The sequence below is a fragment of the Rutidosis leptorrhynchoides genome, chromosome 2 (assembly GCF_046630445.1).
Source record: "Rutidosis leptorrhynchoides isolate AG116_Rl617_1_P2 chromosome 2, CSIRO_AGI_Rlap_v1, whole genome shotgun sequence".
Lineage (NCBI taxonomy): Eukaryota > Viridiplantae > Streptophyta > Magnoliopsida > Asterales > Asteraceae > Rutidosis > Rutidosis leptorrhynchoides.
The window spans coordinates 10,932,133-10,955,443 of NC_092334.1; the positions used below are offsets into that span (position 1 = coordinate 10,932,133).

The 23,311-nt window shown below is 35.0% G+C and overlaps 4 protein-coding genes across 4 annotated transcripts; 1 reads left to right on the forward strand and 3 right to left on the reverse strand.

Moving 5' to 3' along the window:
• Window positions 1-969: 969 nt before the first annotated feature.
• Window positions 970-3,517, reverse strand: LOC139887591 (axial regulator YABBY 5-like). Its single transcript, XM_071870666.1, has 7 exons — window positions 3,413-3,517; window positions 2,487-2,612; window positions 1,798-1,927; window positions 1,643-1,691; window positions 1,278-1,353; window positions 1,094-1,168; window positions 970-1,008 (listed from the first exon to the last, which is right to left on the reverse strand). The coding sequence occupies exons 1-7, from the start codon at window positions 3,515-3,517 to the stop codon at window positions 970-972; spliced, it is 600 nt and encodes a 199-aa protein (XP_071726767.1).
• Window positions 3,518-12,967: 9,450 nt separating this feature from the next.
• Window positions 12,968-13,982, reverse strand: LOC139890552 (probable 6-phosphogluconolactonase 4, chloroplastic). The gene is made up of 3 exons (XM_071873426.1): window positions 13,831-13,982; window positions 13,617-13,752; window positions 12,968-13,498 (listed from the first exon to the last, which is right to left on the reverse strand). The coding sequence occupies exons 1-3, from the start codon at window positions 13,980-13,982 to the stop codon at window positions 13,028-13,030; spliced, it is 759 nt and encodes a 252-aa protein (XP_071729527.1). The 3' UTR covers window positions 12,968-13,027.
• Window positions 13,983-15,834: 1,852 nt separating this feature from the next.
• Window positions 15,835-17,386, reverse strand: LOC139890553 (probable 6-phosphogluconolactonase 4, chloroplastic). The gene is made up of 3 exons (XM_071873427.1): window positions 17,192-17,386; window positions 16,938-17,073; window positions 15,835-16,578 (listed from the first exon to the last, which is right to left on the reverse strand). The coding sequence occupies exons 1-3, from the start codon at window positions 17,341-17,343 to the stop codon at window positions 16,099-16,101; spliced, it is 768 nt and encodes a 255-aa protein (XP_071729528.1). The 5' UTR covers window positions 17,344-17,386; the 3' UTR covers window positions 15,835-16,098.
• A 733-nt stretch (window positions 17,387-18,119) lies between these two features.
• On the forward strand, window positions 18,120-18,869 carry LOC139887592 (protein ALP1-like). The gene has a single exon (XM_071870667.1). It carries the CDS (start codon window positions 18,120-18,122, stop codon window positions 18,867-18,869), a length of 750 nt encoding a protein of 249 aa, XP_071726768.1.
• The last annotated feature ends 4,442 nt before the right edge of the window (window positions 18,870-23,311 follow it).

Genomic DNA, 23,311 nt, shown 5'->3' on the forward strand with positions numbered 1-23,311 from the left:
TCCTAACTAACCTGATGACCATGACTAAATGAGGAAAGTTGGGCTGTCGGTGGGTTAGGTAATGGGTTAAAGCTTGTTCGGTTGGCCAAAACTTGATTACTTTACTTTGATATCAAGTATGTTATAGGTAGATGCAACCTGGGCCAACTTTACACAGTATTTTAACTTGGCAATGGGCCTGTTACTGTGAAATCATTGATCATTGAATTATGGAAATGAAGTCACAATGAACCATTTTGGTTTTATTTTGCTATAGAACATAAATCAGAATTTGCTCAAAGAGTAGGGCCAACCTCGTCAGACGTAACTATATAGAACACGACCAATATCCATCGTAAGAATGTAAAAGTACATCGGATAAAAACCTTGAGATTCTAAAATCATTATGTCGATGATCCCCACAAAGAAGTAGCAAAAGCTGAATACTCAAGTACCATCAGATAGTGATAGTTCAAGTACCAACTACCTTTAACGGAAACTTCACTTCTACAAAAATGGAAACAAAGTGCTTGACATGACCAATGAACGTGCACGTACGTACCATTCACTAGTTTACTTCAACCTTATTGATTCAAAAAAAGAAAAGAAAAAAAAACCTGAAGGTCTTTATTCAAGAATATCTATAGTAGAGGTATAAGTGTTTACATCTTACCTCATTTACAAAATTTTAATTAGTTAAGTGTATATATCTAAATGCAGTTAAGCTAGCTAGCTAGCTTTTTCAAGATGATCTAAAGTTTGATGTCAGCATATATTAAAAGCTATATATAGCTGATAATTAATCTATATAAAAATAAAATTTCCATAGCCTCTCAGATTCACACCAACATTAAGAAACTTCTACATGACTCGCACCAACATTAAGAAAATTCTACATGATATTATAACATATAACATACATATAGATAAGGCTTGTTATTATATATGTCAAAGAAACGATACTAGTTGCGCAGATACTTATCATCCAAATCAAGCTTTATCATTCGCTGGAAAACCCAACCCTTGATTCTGTTACAAATATAAGGAAGGAAAGATCAGTAACATTTCCAAATATATTCATCATTTTAAAAATTAAAGCCTAAAAAATTGGTACCTTTTCAAGGTTATTAGTTTGGTGGTGGTTGTTCTCCAGCATCAGCCCAAAGTTAATATGAGGGAAATGTGCCCACTTTATACATATCAAAATTATATATAATCATATGCCAAAAGATAAGATAGATTAATGATCAACTTGATAAAGTGTAATAAATTTCTAAAATGGGATCAGGATGACTTACATTTTTAGCAGCAGTGCTAAAAGCTTCCTTATGAGTGATATTTGGATTATTAGCTTTGATCCTCTGAATTTCCTCTCTACATTTATATTCATATATATTATTTATCTTCAACATCAATTAGTTCCTTTATTTGATCACAGACAGAAAATGCAACTGTTTTGGCTCTGAAAACTTTACAGTTTCATTGAAGTATATAATCATCATTTATTCTAAGATTATCATCTTTGTACTGTAATATGCTTATATTGTAATATTATGAATGAATGCATTAATTTTCTTAATTATCTACATAAGAAGCTTATATTAAATATTGTTGTCCAAATGAAAAATAGCATAGATCAAGGGGAATAGGTATTGATGTTTACTTTATGAACCGATTATACAAAGATGGAACTCGTTGCCTCTTCTCTGGAGCTGAAAACAATTAAACAATAACATTGAAAGATAATTGCAAATAATTAAAATATTTTTAAAATATATACATATTATTAAAAGAATGAAAAGCAAGAAATAAACTAACGACGATTGTTGATTTCTTGCGCATTGGTAACTGAAGGAGGGTGTGGTCTCATGGTCATCGGCCCGTTGCAGTCTGGTAAAATTCCCAGATCAAGCCTATATTGATTTGGGGCAATATGGTTCAGTCGTTGCTGAAATCACAAGAGCACAACCAGTGATTATTTAAATCATTTGGCTCAAGTACTAATCATCAATCGTAATATCATGTACCATTATAAAATGATCACAAAGTAAGTATATTGGAGTAAAGAAAACACTAAATCAAGATGTATGCATCTTGAAAATGATTATTAAGTTGATTTTATGTAATAATTATGAGGCCAAAGTTGTGATTATGATGTACCCGCCTTCGTGGCCGAGTGGTACACCCTATTACCTTGAGTATTAGGAGGGTTGAGGTCGAGAGTTCGATTCCCGTCTCTTAAAAAGTCTCAATGGGAGGTTTTACCGATCCACATTCAGGATTTTGGCCTGATCCACATGCCCATATGGATTGATGGATCTGGTCCTGATATGATGTTTGGGTTTCCGTCCGAAAGCGCGTGTGTGCGTGAAAAATGATCGGGTGGGTGGTTTCTATCCCCGTCAATGATTCCAAACCTAGCTTTTAAAAAAGAAAGTTATTACCTGATGATGAGAAGAAGATGCATTAACATCATGAAAGGAAGAAGTTGAACCACCACCAGCAGCAGCAGCAGCAGAAGAGAGTGATTGATGAAAAGCAGCAGCCATGCCTACATTCACAGGCCACATATTTGTGCAGTTTCCACATCTAACTGTCACTGTATCAAACAAGCTGTTGCATGGTACACTCACCTGCACACCACACTCAAAATTACATTACATATATCATCATGAGATCACATATATTATGATCAAATACAATACAATAGCCATCATATGTTGTAGTTGATACTTAATACGGAGTAGTACTTAATATTGATTAAAAGAGAAAATTAGGTTTTCAACTTAACATTAATATTAATCATACACCACCATTCTAAGATATAATATCAAGAAGCTATATTTACAAAAATTTAGGAATTCATATATAGTTGATAGTCTAGTATATGAAGATCTGATCATATAACTACTCTTAAATATGAAATCATATGTTAGAAGAGTTTAGTTCAAAATAAATTTCTTAGTATATAGGCACAAAACCCTAGTTTCTTGGTTCCGCTCGATCGATAATACTTCTACACTCATGTATTTACAAGATCAATTTGTGGGATTTGGAAGAACCCTTTGTTTATAGTACATATATTAAATATAAAATTGTGAGGGGTGGATGAATTTAAAAACTTGATCTCCATGAAATATTACAATTGGTTGTCTTTTTACTTATTCTTCTAGTACATGCAACAAGTCCTTATATATATACTTCTTCTGTCTGCAGGAGCAATATAAAGATACATGAAACGCCTTAAGCAATGTCGCCTAAGACCTATTGACTACATTCATAACGTACAAGTAAATTAAATATCACAAACAATATTGGATACTTCTTCTCGCTAATTAATTAGGTGCCATATTGTTAATTAATCCATAGGTGTTAAGAAACAAAAACAGGCATACAAGTATAGATAGAGGAGGGAAAAGAGATCAGCGCGTACAGCAAGAACAATATTGCAAAAGTTGCAGTGGATGTAACAAAGTTTCTCAGAATTAGCTGCAGCTGCTGCTACATCTATGCAGGCTTTGCTGCTGTTGTTTGACATCACTCTGATCTTCTAATTAAGAACCAGAATTTAGAAATTTATGTGTATGCTTAGTTTCAGATTATTAGGGAAAGTATGATTCTGGTGTCACTTCTATTCTCTTTCTATATATATATATATATATATATATATATATATATATATATATATATATATATATATATATATTGTTAAAAGTTAATGTATTTCTAGATAATTCTAGAATTAATTAGTGAGTAAGATATTTATTAGTAGATATTTAAGAAGATAATAGCTAGAAGTTTGTAGATGTTTAGATAGTCAAAAATATCAAGAAAATGCTAGAAGCCTCCATTGAAGCCTATAAATAGGCTTGATGTCTTTCAAATTAGATGTACAAAAAACACAACAAAATTTCAAGAAATAAAAACCATTCCTTTCTAAACACTAACACTAAGTCTTCATATTCTATAAAACATCCCCTCACTTACAACAACAATTCAACTAATCAATAAACAATCCTAACTAAAACTAATCAATCACATTCAACTAAATCAAAACACTACAACTAATTCTAACAAGTGGTATCAAGAGCCATTTTGGGCATTCGTTCGAATACACCATGACTACCGTCGGTGCGTACAATATTCCCGTCCCCATCTTTGATGGTGATAACTATGATTTTTGGAGTATCCGAATGAAGACATATTTCCAAGCACAAAGCTTGTGGGATATTGTCGAAGTCGGGTTTACAACTCCAAAAGACGTCAAAACTCTGTCCGCAGAAGAACAAGAAAAATACAACAAAAATGTTGTAAGAAATGCTGCTGCTCTAGGCTATATTCAACAAGCCTTGACACCGTCTATCTTTCCAAGAATCATGGGAGCTACGACAGCCAAAGAGGCGTGGAAAATCCTTCAAGAAGAATTTCAAGGAAATGCCAAGGTGAGATCTGTCAAATTACTAACTCTACGACGAGATTTTGAAAATTTATATATGAAAGAGACTGAGACCGTAAAAGATTACTATTCAAGAATTAAAGAAATAGTAAATCAAATGAGAGCTTATGGCGATTCTATAACTGATAAAAGGATTGTTGAAAAAATACTTATCAGTATGACAGAAAAATACGATCATGTCATCACCGCTATTGAAGAGTCAAAAGACATCGAGACTCTGTCAGTAACGGAATTAATTGGCTCTCTTGAAGCATATGAGGCTAGACTGAGTCGGCGTAGTGAAAACTCACTAGAAAGTGCCTTTCAGTCTAAACTCAAAATAAGGTCTCAGAAATCTAATAATGAGGGGAAAAGAAATCTCGAAGAAAAGTCGAGAGGAGGAGAAAAACCCAGAACCGGGTTTGATCAGAGAAGAAAAAACTACCCTCCATGTGGTATTTGCAAAAGGACAAACCACTTGGAGAAAGATTGTTTACACAAAGGGAAACCACAATGCAATAACTGCAAAAGATTTGGGCATATAGAAAAAGATTGCCGTTTAAAACAAAATCATCGAGCTAACTTCACGGAAGAAAGTGAAGATATTCCGGAGAACAAAAATCAGCTATTCTATGACTGTCATGTCGCAAATAAACAAAGGGACGATACTTGGTTGATCGACAGTGGGTGCAGCAACCACATGACAGGAGATGAAAAGTTATTTGATAGTATCAACACCTCCGTAAAGTCTCGCGTCAAACTAGGGAATGGAGCGCTTGTTGATACTAAAGGCAAAGGTACTATTACTGTTCAAACTAATAACGTCACTCGATCTATCAATGACGTTCTTCTAGTACCAAGCCTAGCAAGTAACTTGCTAAGTGTTGGACAAATGATGGAGCACGGATACTCTTTACTCTTCGAAGACAAATCATGCGTTATTCGTGACAAGAAAAATAACTATAAATTAATAGCCGAAGTGCCAATGGAGAACCGCAACTTTCCGCTTCGATGGCAGTATATCAGAGACACGGCCATGAAAGTTCAAGTTGAAGAATCATGGCTATGGCATCGAAGATTTGGCCACTTTAACTTTCACGCACTAAAAATCCTCCAACAAAAGAATATGATGAGAGACTTGCCTAACATAGAAGAAATCACTGACACGTGTGAAAGCTGTATGATGGGCAAGCAACATCGAAAACCTTTTCCTCGTGACAAAGCTTGGAGAGCGAAAGGTATACTGGAGCTGGTGCACACCGACATTTGTGGACCAATGAGGACCCCGTCTCTTAACCAAAACAGGTACTTTATTCTCTTTATCGATGACTATTCTAGAATGACGTGGGTGTACTTCATGCGTGAAAAATCTGAAGTATTTACTATATTCAAGAAGTTCAAGAATTACGTAGAAAAGACTAGTGGCCATTATATAAAAACACTAAGAAGTGATAGAGGAAAAGAATACACCTCTACACAATTTAATAAATTCTGTGAAGATGAAGGTGTTAAACGCCAACTCACTGTTGGTTACGCCCCTGAACAAAATGGCGTCTCTGAACGCAAAAACAGAACTGTAATGGAAATGGTCAAAACAATGATACACGAAAAAGGCCTTCCAAACAGTTTCTGGGCCGAAGCTGTATACACAGCTGTATATATACTAAATCGATGTCCCACGAAAGCCGTCGAAAACAAGACTCCTATTGAGGCATGGAGTGGAAGGAAACCGTCGGCAAAACATTTACGAGTATTTGGATCTATCTGCTACATTCATATTCCAAAGGAGAAACGTCACAAACTCCAAGAAAAATCAGAGAAGGGAATATTCTTGGGCTATAGTACACAATCAAAAGGTTACCGAGTCTACAACTTGAAGACTAATAACATCGTGATTAGCCGAGACGTGGAGCTTGACGAAGACACTTCTTGGAACTGGGAGAAAGATAAAGTTGAAAAGCAAACATATTTGCCGAGGATATCTATAGAAACTCCAGCTCAACAACCACTACAAACGGAGGATCCTAGTCATGAAATTACTGGAGAAACGAGCCCTACTACGCCAACTTCTCCGTCGGCAACATTACCATTAACGCAAGACGAATCAAGTCCAGAGTCAACACCTGAAAGAGTTAAAAAGTTAGCAGAGGTGTACGAGACTTGCAACTTCACAACTATAGAACCTGAAAGCTATGAAGTTGCATCGAAAGATGAAAAGTGGGTGGCTGCTATGAATGAAGAAATAAGAATGATTGAGAAAAACAACACATGGGAGTTAGTTGATCCTCCAGAAAATAAAGAAATCATTGGAGTTAAATGGGTTTACAAAACAAAGCTCAACCCTGACGGTTCTATACAAAAACACAAAGCAAGGCTAGTAGCTAAAGGCTACTCACAACAACAAGGAGTCGACTACAACAAAACTTTTGCACAAGTAGCTCGACTAGACACTATAAGATCACTTGTGGCATTAGCAGCTCAACGAAGGTGGAAGATTCACCAACTAGATGTAAAATCAGCCTTTCTAAATGGATTTCTCGAAGAAGAAATATACGTCGAGCAACCACAAGGGTTCATTCAGAAAGGAAAAGAAGACCAAGTCCTGAAGCTAAAGAAAGCTCTATATGGACTTAAACAAGCACCACGTGCTTGGTATAGCCGCATTGACAGCTACTTCACAAGTACAGGATTCAGGAGGAGTCAAAGTGAGCCCACACTCTATATCAAAACCCAAGGTAACTCTGACACTCTCATTATTTCCTTGTATGTTGATGATCTTATATATACGGGAAACAATGAGAGAATGATACAAGAGTTTAAGGAAGACATGATGAAAACGTTCGAGATGAGCGACCTTGGTTTGATGCGCTATTTTCTTGGCATCGAAATCAGTCAAGAAAAGGAAGGCATCTTCATATGCCAAAGGAAATACACAGAAAATCTCCTGAAAAAGTTTAAACTATACGGTTGTAAAACTGTCGCGACGCCACTAGTTGCCAATGAGAAGATGAGACAAGAAGATGGATCGGAGAAAACAGACGCTTCAAGATTCAGAAGTCTCATCGGAAGTCTACTTTATCTGACAGCAACAAGACCAGATATTATGTACGCAACGAGTCTATTATCCAGGTACATGAAAAACCCTACTCAAATACATTACGGAGTTTCTAAAAGAATTTTAAGATACTTGCAAGGTACCATGGACTATGGAATATGGTACAATCCCACTATAGACTCGAAGCTTCATGGATACACTGATAGTGATTGGGCCGGATCAGTAGATGACATGAGAAGTACTTCAGGATACACATTCACACTAGGATCTGGTGTATTCTCATGGACATCAAAGAAACAAGAAACGGTGGCACAATCATCAGCTGAAGCCGAGTATGTCGCAGCCGCAAACTCGGCTAATCAAGCTAAATGGCTAAGAAGAATACTTGAAGACATGGGCGAAAAACAAGACGAAGCTACTCAAATATTCTGCGACAACAAGTCTGCAATTGCAATAGCAAAGAATCCTATGTTTCATGGTAGAACAAAACACATTGATATCAAATATCACTTCTTACGAGAAGTCACCGCTAAGAAAGAGATTGAATTAAAATACTGCAAAACTGAAGAGCAAATTGCAGACATATTCACCAAAGCACTTCTAAGACCAAAGTTCGAGTTCCTACGCAACATGCTCGGAGTAACATCGAAATACATTAAGGAGGAGTGTTAAAAGTTAATGTATTTCTAGATAATTCTAGAATTAATTAGTGAGTAAGATATTTATTAGTAGATATTTAAGAAGATAATAGCTAGAAGTTTGTAGATGTTTAGATAGTCAAAAATATCAAGAAAATGCTAGAAGCCTCCATTGAAGCCTATAAATAGGCTTGATGTCTTTCAAATTAGATGTACAAAAAACACAACAAAATTTCAAGAAATAAAAACCATTCCTTTCTAAACACTAACACTAAGTCTTCATATTCTATAAAACATCCCCTCACTTACAACAACAATTCAACTAATCAATAAACAATCCTAACTAAAACTAATCAATCACATTCAACTAAATCAAAACACTACAACTAATTCTAACATATATATATATATATATATATATATATATATATATATATATATATATATATATATATGATAATGAAACATATATTCATACACATATAACCACCGAGGAATTGCCTGAGTGGTACAACTCCCTATGTTGATCCCGGGCCCACGTCCTTGAAATTATAGGCGAGGGTTCGAATCCTGAAAGGGGGTGGGGGTTCTCAAGGGTTCTGTTGTGGTGAAAAAGGTGTATGTCATAAGCCACTTGGTTTAATCTAAAGCACACCAGGTACCTAATGCGGCGATGGGATGTGAAGAGTTTCCTCCTAACGTGTGTGTGGGTGGCATATGATCGCGTAGGTGGCTAAGTCCCCTCTGAATGATGCCGATACTGCCGTTCAGAAAAAAATATTAATACACATATAATAAATATGAATATATCAATATTTATTAATGTACTCCTCTTATTCTTTTGTACACATAATGTAAACCATATATCTAAGTTTTAAAATCAGGAATGTATATCATTTTTCTAGGGCAATTCCGTCCATTCACATATTTTTCCACGCTCGTTCTCATCCCCACCATGAGCTACACCATAGGCACCCCTCTAGTGGCGGGCAAGTATTGGTGGTGATCACAATAATAGTTACTAGTTCCGAATAGAATGCCTGTAGGTAAGTTGTGACAGAGTGTTTTTAGGTGAAGTACTGTGGGCAACTGGTGATGATGCGACACTGATGTTATAATTAGGAGTGCTTGATAAAACAAACTCATTTTAAGCTCTACTTGAAAGTGCACACACATTGAATGTATATCACGAAACTAATGTTCAACTAGTGTACAATTCATTCAATTGTATGTTAAACTTTAATATTTATTCCACATGAAGACAGTAGAAAAAACAAAAAAAAAAAGGTTGATATGGGTCGATCTGTCCTCATCGATTTTATGTTAGTCTAACAGACCCGAATTCTTATTGACCAACTACATGTAATCCACACAAACTATTTGAATTTACCACATTATCATTGGTTTCTACTATCTGTCTTCTTTGTAGTACTGTAAGGCTAAAGATGAGATTGTAGTGTACCAACTAGTAAATCATTGAAATAATAAATTCGACCAAGTGGTTTGCCACAGAGCTTGAGCCCACCGGGCTAAATTATGGTTAAATATGGCCAACTGTTGACCCTTTTTTTCCTTCAAACTTGATTGAAGCCTGGAGGAGGTGTCATGATCATGGTACTTAGCGTCCAGTGGCCAAACTTATTTACACCAGTAAGTGTAAAACCCTACCACCACCAATGACAGCCGGTGGTTGATGACTATGATCTTTGTAGCCGGTTACAATAAAAAAAAATTCAATATACTTGAGAATAGAAAACTTATAGAAAACTTAGGTACTTCTAGATATGATTTGAGAAGAATATTATAGGTACTCAATGGTTAAGAGAATTTTTTAACTCTGAATGGTTCAACACAGAATACTGAACTATTTACCATCATATGTCATTCAGAGGTCAGTGCTGAATGTTGAATGGTTCAGCATTCACTAAGTCATTCAATTAAGATGTAAACAAACACACCCTAAGACATAATGGTTAAGGCCGGAATCATATATTATACATAAAACTTTTTTTTTTTTTTTAAAGAAATTATACATAAAACTTGTACATGTGTAATCCATCTCTAATCTCTAGTACTTGGGTTTACCCTTATCGATCTTAAAACCAGGTAGAGTAGTTGTATTTGTATACTTCGTATATTACTACACCATAATGTTTCTTAATACATTCAAAAATTTCATTTTCGAAATTTGGGCTAACCTTTAAAGAAGGCCCAACGATGGAGACTTGACAATGACTAATGTAGAAACTCATCCATGTGATGGCATTCGATCACTAAAAAACCGATTATCTAAATTTTACGTTAATATGCCCTTTGAACGCGATCATTAATGGTGGATATCTTCAAAAAGCTTAATTGAGTACCTGATAACAATGTATCGGTTCGAAAGGACCACCTCATCTGCTCAGCGCAGCGTGCTCAGGTATTATTCAGCACGTACACTAATGGTATTAGGCTGAAGACTTGTGGTACTCAAATAAGATACAATTATTATTATTATACAAACAATTTGTTAGATGACTAGTTACATGTACAATTTACAACTATATATGATAATTAATGTCAATACGTATAGTGTCTATTAAGTTTCTAAATAAATTATCAATACCTGATAACAAAATGGAAAAAACTTGTTCTTAATGACGAGCATATGCCAATGCAAAATGTTACATGAAGATTGAAACTAATCAATTCTTCAATTCTTCTGCAAAATAAGAGGTAATTTTATATGGTTTATTGGTTTGTGGCTTTATGCAAATCATCAAATTTCTAAACATCTTAATCCTTAATTAAGCTTCTTGATTGTTATCATATGATGATTTGCAAGTAATAAAACATAAAACATTACTAGTATAATCCAATAACTAAGATTATATATAAGATTATATATATATATATATATATATATATATATATATATATATATATATATATATATATATATATATATATATATATATATATATATTGGTAACGATATAATAGATTTGATAAATAAATGTTGTTTACTTCAAAAAGATACTCCGTATTCTATTTAAATAAAGATAAAGATATATATTGATGCTTAAAAGAATAATATGTTTATGATAGTCGCATTCTTGAAAATGGTTTGAATTATATGACAAAAATGTTCGTTCGAATGTATAATTTACAAAGGGTAAAGGTGTAACCATTTGATTTCCAAGATTAAAGAAAATTAGGGGGAATAAGGTTTTGTTAGTGGACTGACCCACCTTTAATGGGCCAATACCCTGATGGGCTTTGACGAAAAGCTTAAATCTATTCTACAAAATATGTTCATTTTATATCGGGATTCACTAAAATGAACATTTTTCCTCCACTTTTTAACTCAGAACCCATAGAAAAAAAAAAGTTGACAATTTGCCCGCTAGGTGCCTGTTTGCGACCTTGCTTTCCGGTGGATGCAAGGACGCAAGGTGCCTCTTGCGACCTTGCTTCCCGGGGACGCAAGGACGCAAGGTGCCTTTTGCAACCTTGCTTCCCGGGGACGTAAGGAAACAAGGTGCATCTTGCTCCTGCCTGATACCATGAACAATGTTTTCCTTCAGACATTTCATCAAACACCTTACGTGCATCTTACATGATACGGTTTTTTGCGACATAACTTGAAAGGTGATTGATTTGATAATCAGGCAGGAGCAAGATAAGTCGCAAAAAATAGATATATTGATATACTTTAACTTAATAGTCGCAAGTGAGTACATTTGTGCCAAGATTATTATATTTGGTTCAATAGTAATATTGTTTATATGCTTTTCCTTTTTAATTACTATATGTAATGTATGTAAATAAATGTACATGTACGTATTTCCAGGATTAAAGTCTTATACAGTAATTTTTATGGTTTGTATTACTCCGCATTAGATTTATGTATATCATGTTCAACCATATTTTGTTATAGCATATTAAGTAGTTGACTTCAAAAAGTTATGCATGTAAGGTGCCTGATAAAATGTCTGAAAGAAAACATGGATATGACATCAGGCGGGAGCAAGAGGCACCTTGCGTCCTTGCATCCACCGGGAATCAAGGTCGCAAAACAGGCACCTTGCGCGGACAAATTGTCAACTTTTTTCTTTTATGGGTTCCGAGTCAAAAAGGGCAGAAAAATTGGGCATTTTAGTGATAACCCCTTTTATATCCTAACAATTATCTTTTAATGGTGATCTCCTTTTAATGTTTGGCACGTCTTTAGGCTAGTTTTTATGCGTATGTGATCAACAGTTTAGTTAATATGTTGGTTAATGAGAAAATTAACTTGATATAATCGTGCCTCTTGTCCTACCTTTTATTTTAGTACCGGATTTAATCAAAATTTGGGTGTTTAATATGCTGATTTTGAAAAGGCCTAACTTGTATATAGTTGGGTCATATATACTCATATGTAACCAAGATTCGTTAACCATGACAGATTAAGACCAATAAGCTCTGACTAAGACAAGTGCTTTCCTACTCCTTTTTGTTTTCTTCGCTTCAAATAATCTAAAAAAACAATCATGATGATGTATATATTCGTGTTAGTATTATGTGAGTGTCAGTTTGGCTTTCAAAAAAAAAAAAAAAACTTTTTGTGACTTAAATTGTTGATTATGCATAAAAGAACAATCAAACAAATGGTATGTAATTTTATAACAGCTAGTCTTATATAATTTCTAATTTTATAAGCTCTTAGCTTATTTTCAAAACTATTTCAGCTTTTTCTCTAGAGCTTATTTTTAAATAAATAATCAGAATTAAAAGCTTATAGAAAAATAAGTTTATAGATAACCACTTAGAAACTAGTGTGCCAAACACTCCCAAAACAATATATTATTATAAATTTTTATTGTAATTCTTGAAAAACTGCCCAACTTAAAAACAATAATGACATTGTACCATTCTCCATCAAGTCATACTAATTTATTTAAGCTTTGAAGTAGCCTCCTTATCCAAGAACCATACAAGATGTCCTTCAGGTGCAATCTTTTGCACAGGCAAAGGGTAAACAACGTCAGCATGTGGGCCCAATACCACCTTCACAACATCGGCTGCATCTTCTCCGGTCACAACTATCGCGATCTCCGATGCTGAATTGATTAAAGGTAAGGTGAAAGTAATCCTCTGAGGTGGCGGTTTAGGTGAATTCGTTATATATGTTACCCACTTTGTCTTCTCAAACCGTTGAAAGTTCCAACAAAAGAGCGACGCAATGTGCCCTTCTGGACCGATTCCGACTAATATTAGATCAAACTTTGCAAACCCTGTTGTCGTTGATGTTATGAGTGTTTTGTTTGATACTAAATTTTTGAGACGTTGCTCGTATTCATCCGCTGCTTCCTCTGGCGATAGCCCTTCTTGGATGGCGTAGATGTTAGATTCGGGTATTGGCACCTAACACCATTTTTGAACTATAATCAAATTTTTGGTAACAAGATAAATGTAGCATATGACTAGTAGGCGTATACGGATGGGCCTCAATAAAGTAATGGCAAAAAAAAACTAAAATTACCTTACTGAAAAATCCGTCATACGAAAGTTTGTAATTTGAATCAGGATGATTATGAGGAACGACTCGTTCATCGATAAAGTAGATTGACCATTTCGACCATTCTATGGAGTTAACATACGGAGGCTCAGTTAACTTTCTGTCAAAAGAATCTCAAATTCATCAGACCAAACATGTAACATAACATTAATAAGTAATTAATATTTTTGATAGTTACCTAAGTGTGTCGATTAAGCTGCCACCGGATAACACAACAGAGAATGAACCTTTTTCGGATATGAATTTGGCAGAGAGATGAAATATGTAAATAGCGAGAGCGATGGCTACTTGTTCTTCAGATTCAAATTTTTGAATACTTGGTGGCGCCATTTTTATTTTCTTTCTAAGAACATTCAATGGAGTTATACAAATTGTGCATACTCTATGTGCCCTTATTTATATAGAGACTTACATACATACCTGAAAATACGTGTGATCTGTAACCATTACTTCTTTTCAATTTAATCTATACATAGCATTAAAGGACAAAAAGTGTTCCTAACGAACAATTGTACTAATTACCATTCTTCAGAGAATGTAGTTCTTTGAAATATATGAATGAACCAATATGCATTTACGTTAAGATCAAAATTAAGAATTTACATCTGTTTAAATTGTAAAAAGGAAGTATATTTGCGCATACATTTTTTAATAAGTTTGCATGTCACAAATGATTTTCAAAGTGCATTTTGAACGAACCATTACAAGATGACTTAGTAGTTCACTTTATGATATATCCTTAAAACATCTCGAGTTCAAACCTTTCATAGAAAGGATCATAAATGACTAGAAGATAACCCAGTTAGGACGCGCAGATAAAATCAATTGAATACAATGGTTCGTTAGTCAATATCCTATGACTTAAGAATTCACTACCAAAGCTTGGTTTGAGTGGTATCGGGTGAGATGGGGCTATTTACTTTTCACTTAATGATCTATTCCTATACAACTCTTTATTCACTAAGTAAAATTGATATTTCTTTGTCAATTAATTTGCAAATTGGTATGTTTCTAGGATACATGAAACAAACACCCATTCCTATTAAGAGTCAAATGAAAACATCACTTAATAAAAGGAAAAAAAATAACAGCCCAAACTTGGCCCATAAATACACAAAAGCTACAACCTCACGACAAGTTGTAAATATGCAAAATTTAAAACACTTAACAATCTAAATGTAGCAATCTCAAACACTACATACCCTACTTAGGTGATTGGAAGATGAGACTTTCACATCCTTAATGATTATAGTAAATTGTACTGTAGTTTTTGAGTGTGTTTCACTCTCAAATAGAGAGTGAAATCATCCCTCTCTCTATTCGATAGATGTGATATTGGGTTTTGTTGTTGTTGTACCGTAGTTTCTTAGAAGCTAAATACTCTATAAGTATCTTGTAGAGCAATATATATAGTTATATACCCATGAGGTATAAGTAACAAGGACCCATGAGGTATAAGTAACAAGGACGTGTCTGAAATCTGAATTGAAAACATAATTAAACTTCATAATAACTCTCCTTCAAGCTATAGTTTGAAAATAAATTGATAGTCTTTTTCTTAGAAACCTAACGGAAAATGAAAGGTTACATGCTGAAAAAAAAATATGCATAATATTATCATTACATAATTTACAATGATTAATTAGTTGCAACAATTTTTGTTCTGTTGAAGTGTGTGTCTTCTTCTTCACTAGAATCTACAGTTTTCAAGTTCGCATATTGAGGTTGAGCATGAATTCAATGGTTCTAGCGGGTCTGATGGAGTTCAATCTATTCCTAATGATTACGCAATGCCGCCCAAGTGAAGAGCTGGAGTTAGTTACTATCAAAAAAAATGATTGGGCGATAAACGTCCTAACAATTTCTAAAAACCTACCAAGAATTCGGTTTATTTCTGTCTTTGTAGTCTAAGTTAGGACCCTTGTATCTTAAAATATACCATCTTACGTTTTCATTTTTCTCTAAAGATTAGTAATTAGCTATGATTGATTACAGGTGATCAGTGGTAGCAGATTGAGAGGTTTGTAAGGGTTATTTTACTATTGAATTTGATTAATTCTTGGCAGGATTTTAACAAATTGTTTGGTCCATCAAGAAATGCAACCAAACACAACCCAAAGGCCACAGCTTGATAAATCACAGCCTAATAATTGATAGTGCCAAACTTGCAAGGAAACCAAATCATCTTATTAGAACCGAACAACGTTTACAAATCTTGAAACACTACATAAACTTAAGCATACAACAACAAAGTTTGATACCATACAACAAAAGAAGCTACATAACTTTCAGTTACCTAACTTAATATACTCCTAACTCTCCTCTCACAAAATCTTCAATACAAATTTAGCATACCCAAATGCGATTTGATAAGATGAGTTAGTTTTAAGAGAAAATTTTTAGTTTGTGTTGCCTAATAAATAAGCAAAGATAGCTTCGTGTACCTCTACAAGTTACTCTTGAGCAGTGAAGTAGCCCCATTGTCCAAAAACCATGTAAGATTTCCTTCGGGTGAAACCTTCTGCACAGGTAACGGGTACCCATAATCAGCATGTGGGCCCAACGCAACCTTCACTGCATCGGCTTTCTCTTCTCCGACCACAACCAAAGCGATCTCAGCCGCCGAATTGATCAAAGGGAATGTAAACGTGATTCTAGGAGGTGGCGGTTTAGGTGAATCTGTAATGAACGTCACCCATCTTTTCTTCTCAAAACGTTGAAAATGCCAGCAGAAGAGAGATGCAACATGTCCGTCGGGACCCATTCCGATTAACATCAGATCGAATTTAGCAAACCCTGTAACTGGTGATGTTTTTAGTGTATTGTTTGCTACCAATGCTTTTAGGCGCTGCTCGTATTCGTCTGCTGCTTCCTCGGCTGATAATCCTTCCTTGATGGGATAAATGTTCGATTTGGGAATCGGCACCTAACAAGATATTTGTAATATGAGGGATAACTTTGTGTACCAATGGTGTAAAGATAACTAATGTGGTGTTACGTGAAGTAATTTCAATTTGATGACTGAAATTTTAAATCATTAAGTAAAAATTTAATAAAACAGAACCACAAAAAAGGATCAAACTTTCACAAAAACTAAAGTAGTGTTAGGTGATGAGGGACAACCTGGTGTACCAATGGTGTAAAGATCACTTATTTCATAACTAAAGTAGTGTTAGGTGAAGTTATTACAATGAGACACTCAAAACAGATTACTTGCAGATCCAAACATCACTAATCAGCCACTGTTTTAATTTAGCAAAAATTAGCATATGATCATATAATTACCTTACTGAGAAATCCATCATAAGCAAGCTTGTAATTCGAATCAACATGATCCAATGGCACAACTCGTTCATCAAGGAAGAAAATCAACCATTTTGACCAGTCAACTGAGCTTACATACGGAGGCTCTACTAACTTTCTGTCATAAATCATAAACATATCATACACGATCAATATCAATTACATATGATCTAAGTTTTTAGATCAAGGTTGTTAGTAATACATAAGTTATTTGAGAATTAGGTTTAATTAGTAACCTGAGAGTATCGAATAAAGTACCGCCGGAGAGCACGACGGAGAATGAACCGTGATCGGCGATGGATTTAGCAGATAGAGATATAATGTAATGAGTTAAAGCATCTGCGGTGGCTTCTTCCGTTTCGAACTTCAGGATGTTAGCTGCCGGCATTATGGTCGGTGGAAACAGCGTTCAAACTTCAACGGGTGGGCAATACTGGTAGTGGTTTATGTTTTAACTAGGAAATGAAACATCTTAATAAGGCCATTTTTAACGCGGCGCAGAGGGGTTTCGTCAGGCTCGCTGACGCCCTATGACGTCTCTAACGCGGCGTCACCGCTAACGCTCTCGGGGCGTCAGTCGAAAATCTCACGGGAAAAAAGGCGTCAGTGTACGTGGCGGTTTGTGATTGGATGCATTTTGTAGCCGTTGTCTAACAGGTATTTTTTGATTTTTTGATTTTTTTTTTTTAAATCACGTATTTTTTTTTCTATATAAACTAATCAAACCCATCATTTTTAACACATCAAACTCTCTATTTTCTCTAATTTTAACACTTTTATTCAAATTTTATATAGAGTTAAATGACATCGTATTTACTTAATTCGTAATCCGATTCGGAAAACGAGCGTATTGTTGCACTAATTCAAGAATTAGAAGGTGAAGATGCCGAAGTCGAATCATCCGAGCGTGTTCCAAGATCCCGAATTTATATTCCTAGAGATCGAGAGAAAGCCACATAAAACTTATGGAATGATTATTTTAGTGAGGCGCCCGTGTTTCCGCAACATAAATTTAAAAGGCGTTTTCGTATGCGTATTCAGTTATTTCTCCGAAATTCTCGAGGTATTTTAGATTTCGATAGTCATTAAATTCCCGATTATTTTACCTATTTTAGGGAACGTTTTGATGCTATCGGTAGGCCGACTTTTACAATATTGCAAAAAATGACTTCGGCTCTACGCCAGTTGGCGTATGGAACCGTCGTCGATATGTTTGATGAATATTTAAAAATGAGTGAACAAACCTCAATAATTTGTTTAGACAACTTTTGTAAATGTACTATTCATTTATACAAAGAACGTTACATGAGATCTCCCAATGCATACGACGTTGAACGATTATATAGTAAACATGAGGAGAAACATGGTTTTAAGGATATGCTCGGGAGTACTGATTGTATGCATTGGGAGTGGAAGAATTGTCCAGTTGCTTTAAAGGGACAATACACTCGGGGTGATCACAAGAATCCCACCATTATGCTAGAAGCAGTTGCTTCATATGACTTGTTGATTTTGCATGCATTTTTTAGGATGGCGGGTTCCAACAATGATATAAATGTTTTGAATCAATCACCGGTTTTTGATAAACTAAAGAACGGAACAACTCCATCCGCAACATTTAAGGTAAATGGTAATCAATACACAAAAGGCTATTACCTCGTTAATGGTATATATCCTGACTGGGCTACCCTACTTAAAGGTTATGCGGCGCCGACAGATGACCCAAGGATTAAGTTTACCCGATTTCAAGCTAGTGCCCGAAAGGATGTTGTGAGGGCACTTGGGGTTCTTCAAGGTCGATTTCATATTTTAAGGTTAGCGGCATGCACTATGTCGTCGAACAAGATGCGAAGAGTGATGGATTGTTGTATCATATTACATAATATGGTTTTAGAAGATCAAGAATTTGCGTAAGTGATTGGGAGGAAGATTTCATTACCAAACCGATGGAGAATCGTCCAGAGCGTATAACGAATAGAGGACGAGATCAAGACGTTATCATCCGAGAGATTAGAGATAGGACAGGGCACGACCAACTAACCAATGATCTTGTTGAGCATATTTGGAACCTTCCACCCACATTTCGCATTACGAACTAGTTTATTTTATAATTTAATTTATGTAACTGTTAGATTTTAAGTATTGTTGAATTATATTAATTTATGTAATAGTTGAATTTTATGAAATATTATTTTTGTGATGTTTTTTATATTTTATATGCATTTTATTTATAAAATATACTTTGAATTCATATTTGATATATTATAAAAAAGAAAAAAGAAAACTACTAGGACTCACAGTTGGATGACACAGAAAAGGGGCGTCAGAGTTATTTTGTGTCAGAAACTGACATTTGCCACGTCACAACAGATTATACTTTTTGGCCAAAAAGTGTACAATCCGCTTGTGACGTCACATACATGGTTATTCATGGTTTGATATGTTTTAAGTATTGAGTAACAGTAAATGTTAAAGTTATTTAGTTTAATGACCCGTAGAACTAAGGATTTTGATTAAAAAATTCTCGTTGTTATTAAAAACATATTGATATATTTAACTTAATCAGAATAAATGAACTACAATTATTCTCTCACCACCCTCTTTCAGTTTTCGTCACAATTACTATTTTCCTTATCATAAAAGCTTATATTACAACATTTTATTGAAACATGTATTTGGCATACATATTTAATCTAATTAATCTCATAAAAAAATTCATATTGGAATAATAATAATATAATTATAATTATAATTATAAATATATAAATATAAATAATAATAATAAAGTTTACTTAAAAATTGAGTATTTATATTTTTAATAATAATTATTAGAAATAAAAAATGCCTCTTGAATTTTTTTTTAAAAATTAAAATACAATTATTAAATGAAGGTTGTACAATATATTTTAAAGTTTGTATATGTGTTCATGAATTCTTTTGTAATAGATTATACAGTTTGTTTTAAAGTTTCTTCGAGTGTTTTCCTGTCAAAATAACTCACAAGGTGTCTTTTTTAAATGTTCATATTTCATGTGATCTTATTGTAGAAAAAAAAGCAAAAAAAATTACTTCACTCCACTTCCTCCAAAAAAGTGTTTCCCTCTTGATTATATATATATATATATATATATATATATATATATATATATATATATATCTGTGTGTGTGTGTGTGTGTGGGGGGGGGGGGGGATCAACGGTGAAGTAACCAATCGGGGGGAAGTGGTGGGAAGCAAAAAAAAATAAAAATTATTTCGTTTTTTTGGAAAAAAATTTCAGGCATCAAGATCACATGCAAATATGAATATTAAAAAAAAAACACTTCGTGATGAATGTTATTATTTTGGCGGGAAAAAGATTGAAAAAAATAACATTCATGTAACACCCCGTTTTCCTCTTTCATAGATTAAGGTACGTATTTTTACCTTGTAAATGTTTAGTTTTAACCGCGAACGATTGTGTATAGTTTAAATGTTAGAAAATGTTGAAAATGGTTTGATCAGGCCTTCTGTCGCGTCGTCTGAAGGTGTTTTATCGCGTTTTGGTTTGTTGCGATACGCGACAAAGCTGGCTGGGACGCGACAACTTCTGGAACCCAGTTCTGTCTACCTTATCGCGTTTTGATTTGGTTTGTCGCGTTTGGGTGTCGCGAAACGCGACAAATGTCGCTGTTTTACATTTTGACCCAAATTAAATGGCATCTTTGAGGGTGTATTGGTCTTTTCACTCATGGACGGTTTTGGGGAGTTTAAAACTGATTCAATCTTATCCCATCCTCATTTATCACATCTTCATCTACCTAAATTAAATCTAGAGAGAGAGTTGAGGTTTTTAGTGAGAGAGAGCTCACTTGGAGAAGAAGGAGACCAAATCTCACCCGAGTCCAAGTTTTAAAGTTGTTCCCTACGTCACTAGCTATGTTGATGTAGTGTTGGTAAGTCTTAACTCCGTGTTTTGAGTTTTAATTGTTTTATGGCTAGGGTTTTGTTTACTTGAGACTTGTAAGACCCATTTGGGGTTGAATGGGTGAATTTGAGTTATATTGATGTAAGGAAACCTTAATAGCTATAATCTAGGGTTTGGTCATGTAAATCGAGATTGTAAGTGTTAAATTGTGTTGTTAGTCACTAATACACTTGTAAATGGATGAAAGATTTGTTAATGGGTCCGAGTTTGACCAATTTGCGAGTCTAAGTGTTAAAATGGGTCAAAAGAGTAATTATTGACTTAGTTGGACAAGATGAGTATGAAAATACACTAAAAGGTGTTAGTTATTGTTATTGGACTATAATCACTAGCTTTTAGTGATTTATGGTGAGTCTTGGCCATTAATGGGCGGTTTTGGAGTAAATGGGTCATTTAATGCAAATGGGTCGTTAAATGCTTAAGTGGTAGATGTTGGTGTTAAGTCCAACTAGTTTGGTGTTTTGAAATTGCACTTATTGTGTTAGGTACTTCACTTTGAAGCTTGCGGAGTTGTTAATTCATCGCCTAGTCTATAAGGTGATTGGAACAATTATATATGTATGTAGATGATTTATTTACTTGTGGGGTATGGGTTAAAGTTCGATGTTGACGATACCATATCCTAGAGTATATTGTTTGTTGGATGAGGGTTTAAAGTTCGATGTTGACGATACCTCATGTATGGAGTTAAAGTTCGATGTTGACGATGCCATACCACTATTGTAGTGAATCGATGAGGGGTTAAAGTTCGGTGTTGACGATACCTCATATGTGGGTTTAAAGTTCGATGTTGACGATACCACATTATTTGGGACGGATGGGGTTTAAGTTCGATGTTGACAATACCAATCGTAGGACTAGCCTTGGGATTTGAATACTAATTGATGTTGTAAACATCAATGGTTGTGTATTGTGTTGAAGCATATTGTATTGTTTGCGTTATATGCTATTGTTATACTAGTCTACATTATCGAGGATTTAGCGCTATACATTATAAAGGTATGCTAATTATATTGCTAGTATGTATGCGGATTTGGTATAAGTGTTTGCAGGTAAGTAAGTTATATATGTATGTGTGTAATTATTGCATTCACTAAGCGCTTTGCTTACCCTCTCGTTGTTTACCTTTTTAGGCTCCGGCTTGGATAATGGCAAGGGTATTCGATTGGATTAGTGGCCTCCCGCTTTATTTTGATAGGGGATGCTTTTGGATGAAGCTTTTGGAAGTCGACCTAGTGTTTTGGGTAGTTTAGCCCCAAACCATGCTCGGGTGTAGTTTGGATTAAAACTATCATATAATGGGTCGAACTTGTATTACATTTGATTAATGGCTTTCGTGCCTTTTTGTAAACATTAAACTCGTTGTAAGTTTAAATGGGATGTATGGAATGGTTTACCTTTTTCGATTCATTAAATGGCGCGATAATGGTTTATATTATTTTAAAAAAAATTATCCGGTTGGATACGGCTTGGGTTGTTTCAAGTGTTTCAAATGGTATCAGAGCATGGTCTAAGGGATTTAGGCGACTTGAGATAGGTGCCTAGACTTGGACTTTATTGTTATGCGCTTAATGCGGGACTTGTAGGAGACGGGTCGGACCGGGAATTGGTTAGTGCCTAGGTTTAGGTGAGCTAACTATGCGCTAATTGTTTGTGTTGTGTTTTGCAATCATCAAGCGAGATAGACTTTGTACTAGCGAGTTAATGCGACGTGCTCGCGTAAAAATGATTAGCTACCATTGTTACGCGTTCAAATCGTGTCAAACAAGCGAGTACAACGATTGTTGAGCAAGATGGGGTGGTGAGGTGTAATTGTATATACATGATGTCCTTTCGTTTTCGTTGTTTAACCTATTTCCGTTTTATAGTATGAAGACGAGAAACGGACCCGAAAACAATGACGGAGGTACGAGTGAGGACCTCGAATTCACGGCCAAAGTTGAGGCCATCTTTAAAAAGCAAAAAGCGGACTTTCTTGAGGACGTCCGAAGGGTCTTCCAAGATTCGGTCGATGGGCAAGTAACCGATTTAATTAATGAACGAATGAAGGCCACGATCGAAGAGGCGCTTGACTCTAGAAATGTTTATCCTCGTGGTGAAGGTGGTGAGGGTAACGGTGGACATGGAAGGCGGGACTTCCATTACAAAAATTTCAAGGATGCCCAAGTACGTGTTGGATCTCCGATATCGAGGGGCTTTCTGTACCGCGGAATGTCCTCCCGAGAAGAAAGCGAGGTACGGTTCTAGCATGTTGCATGAAGAGGCGAAGATGTGGTGGGATGATAAAATTCAATTATATGAGGAAGAGCAATGCATGAGTTTGACGTGGGAAGAGTTTAAAAAGGAATTTTTCAAAGAATACCGAACTCCTTCCGACCTTGATAAAATCCG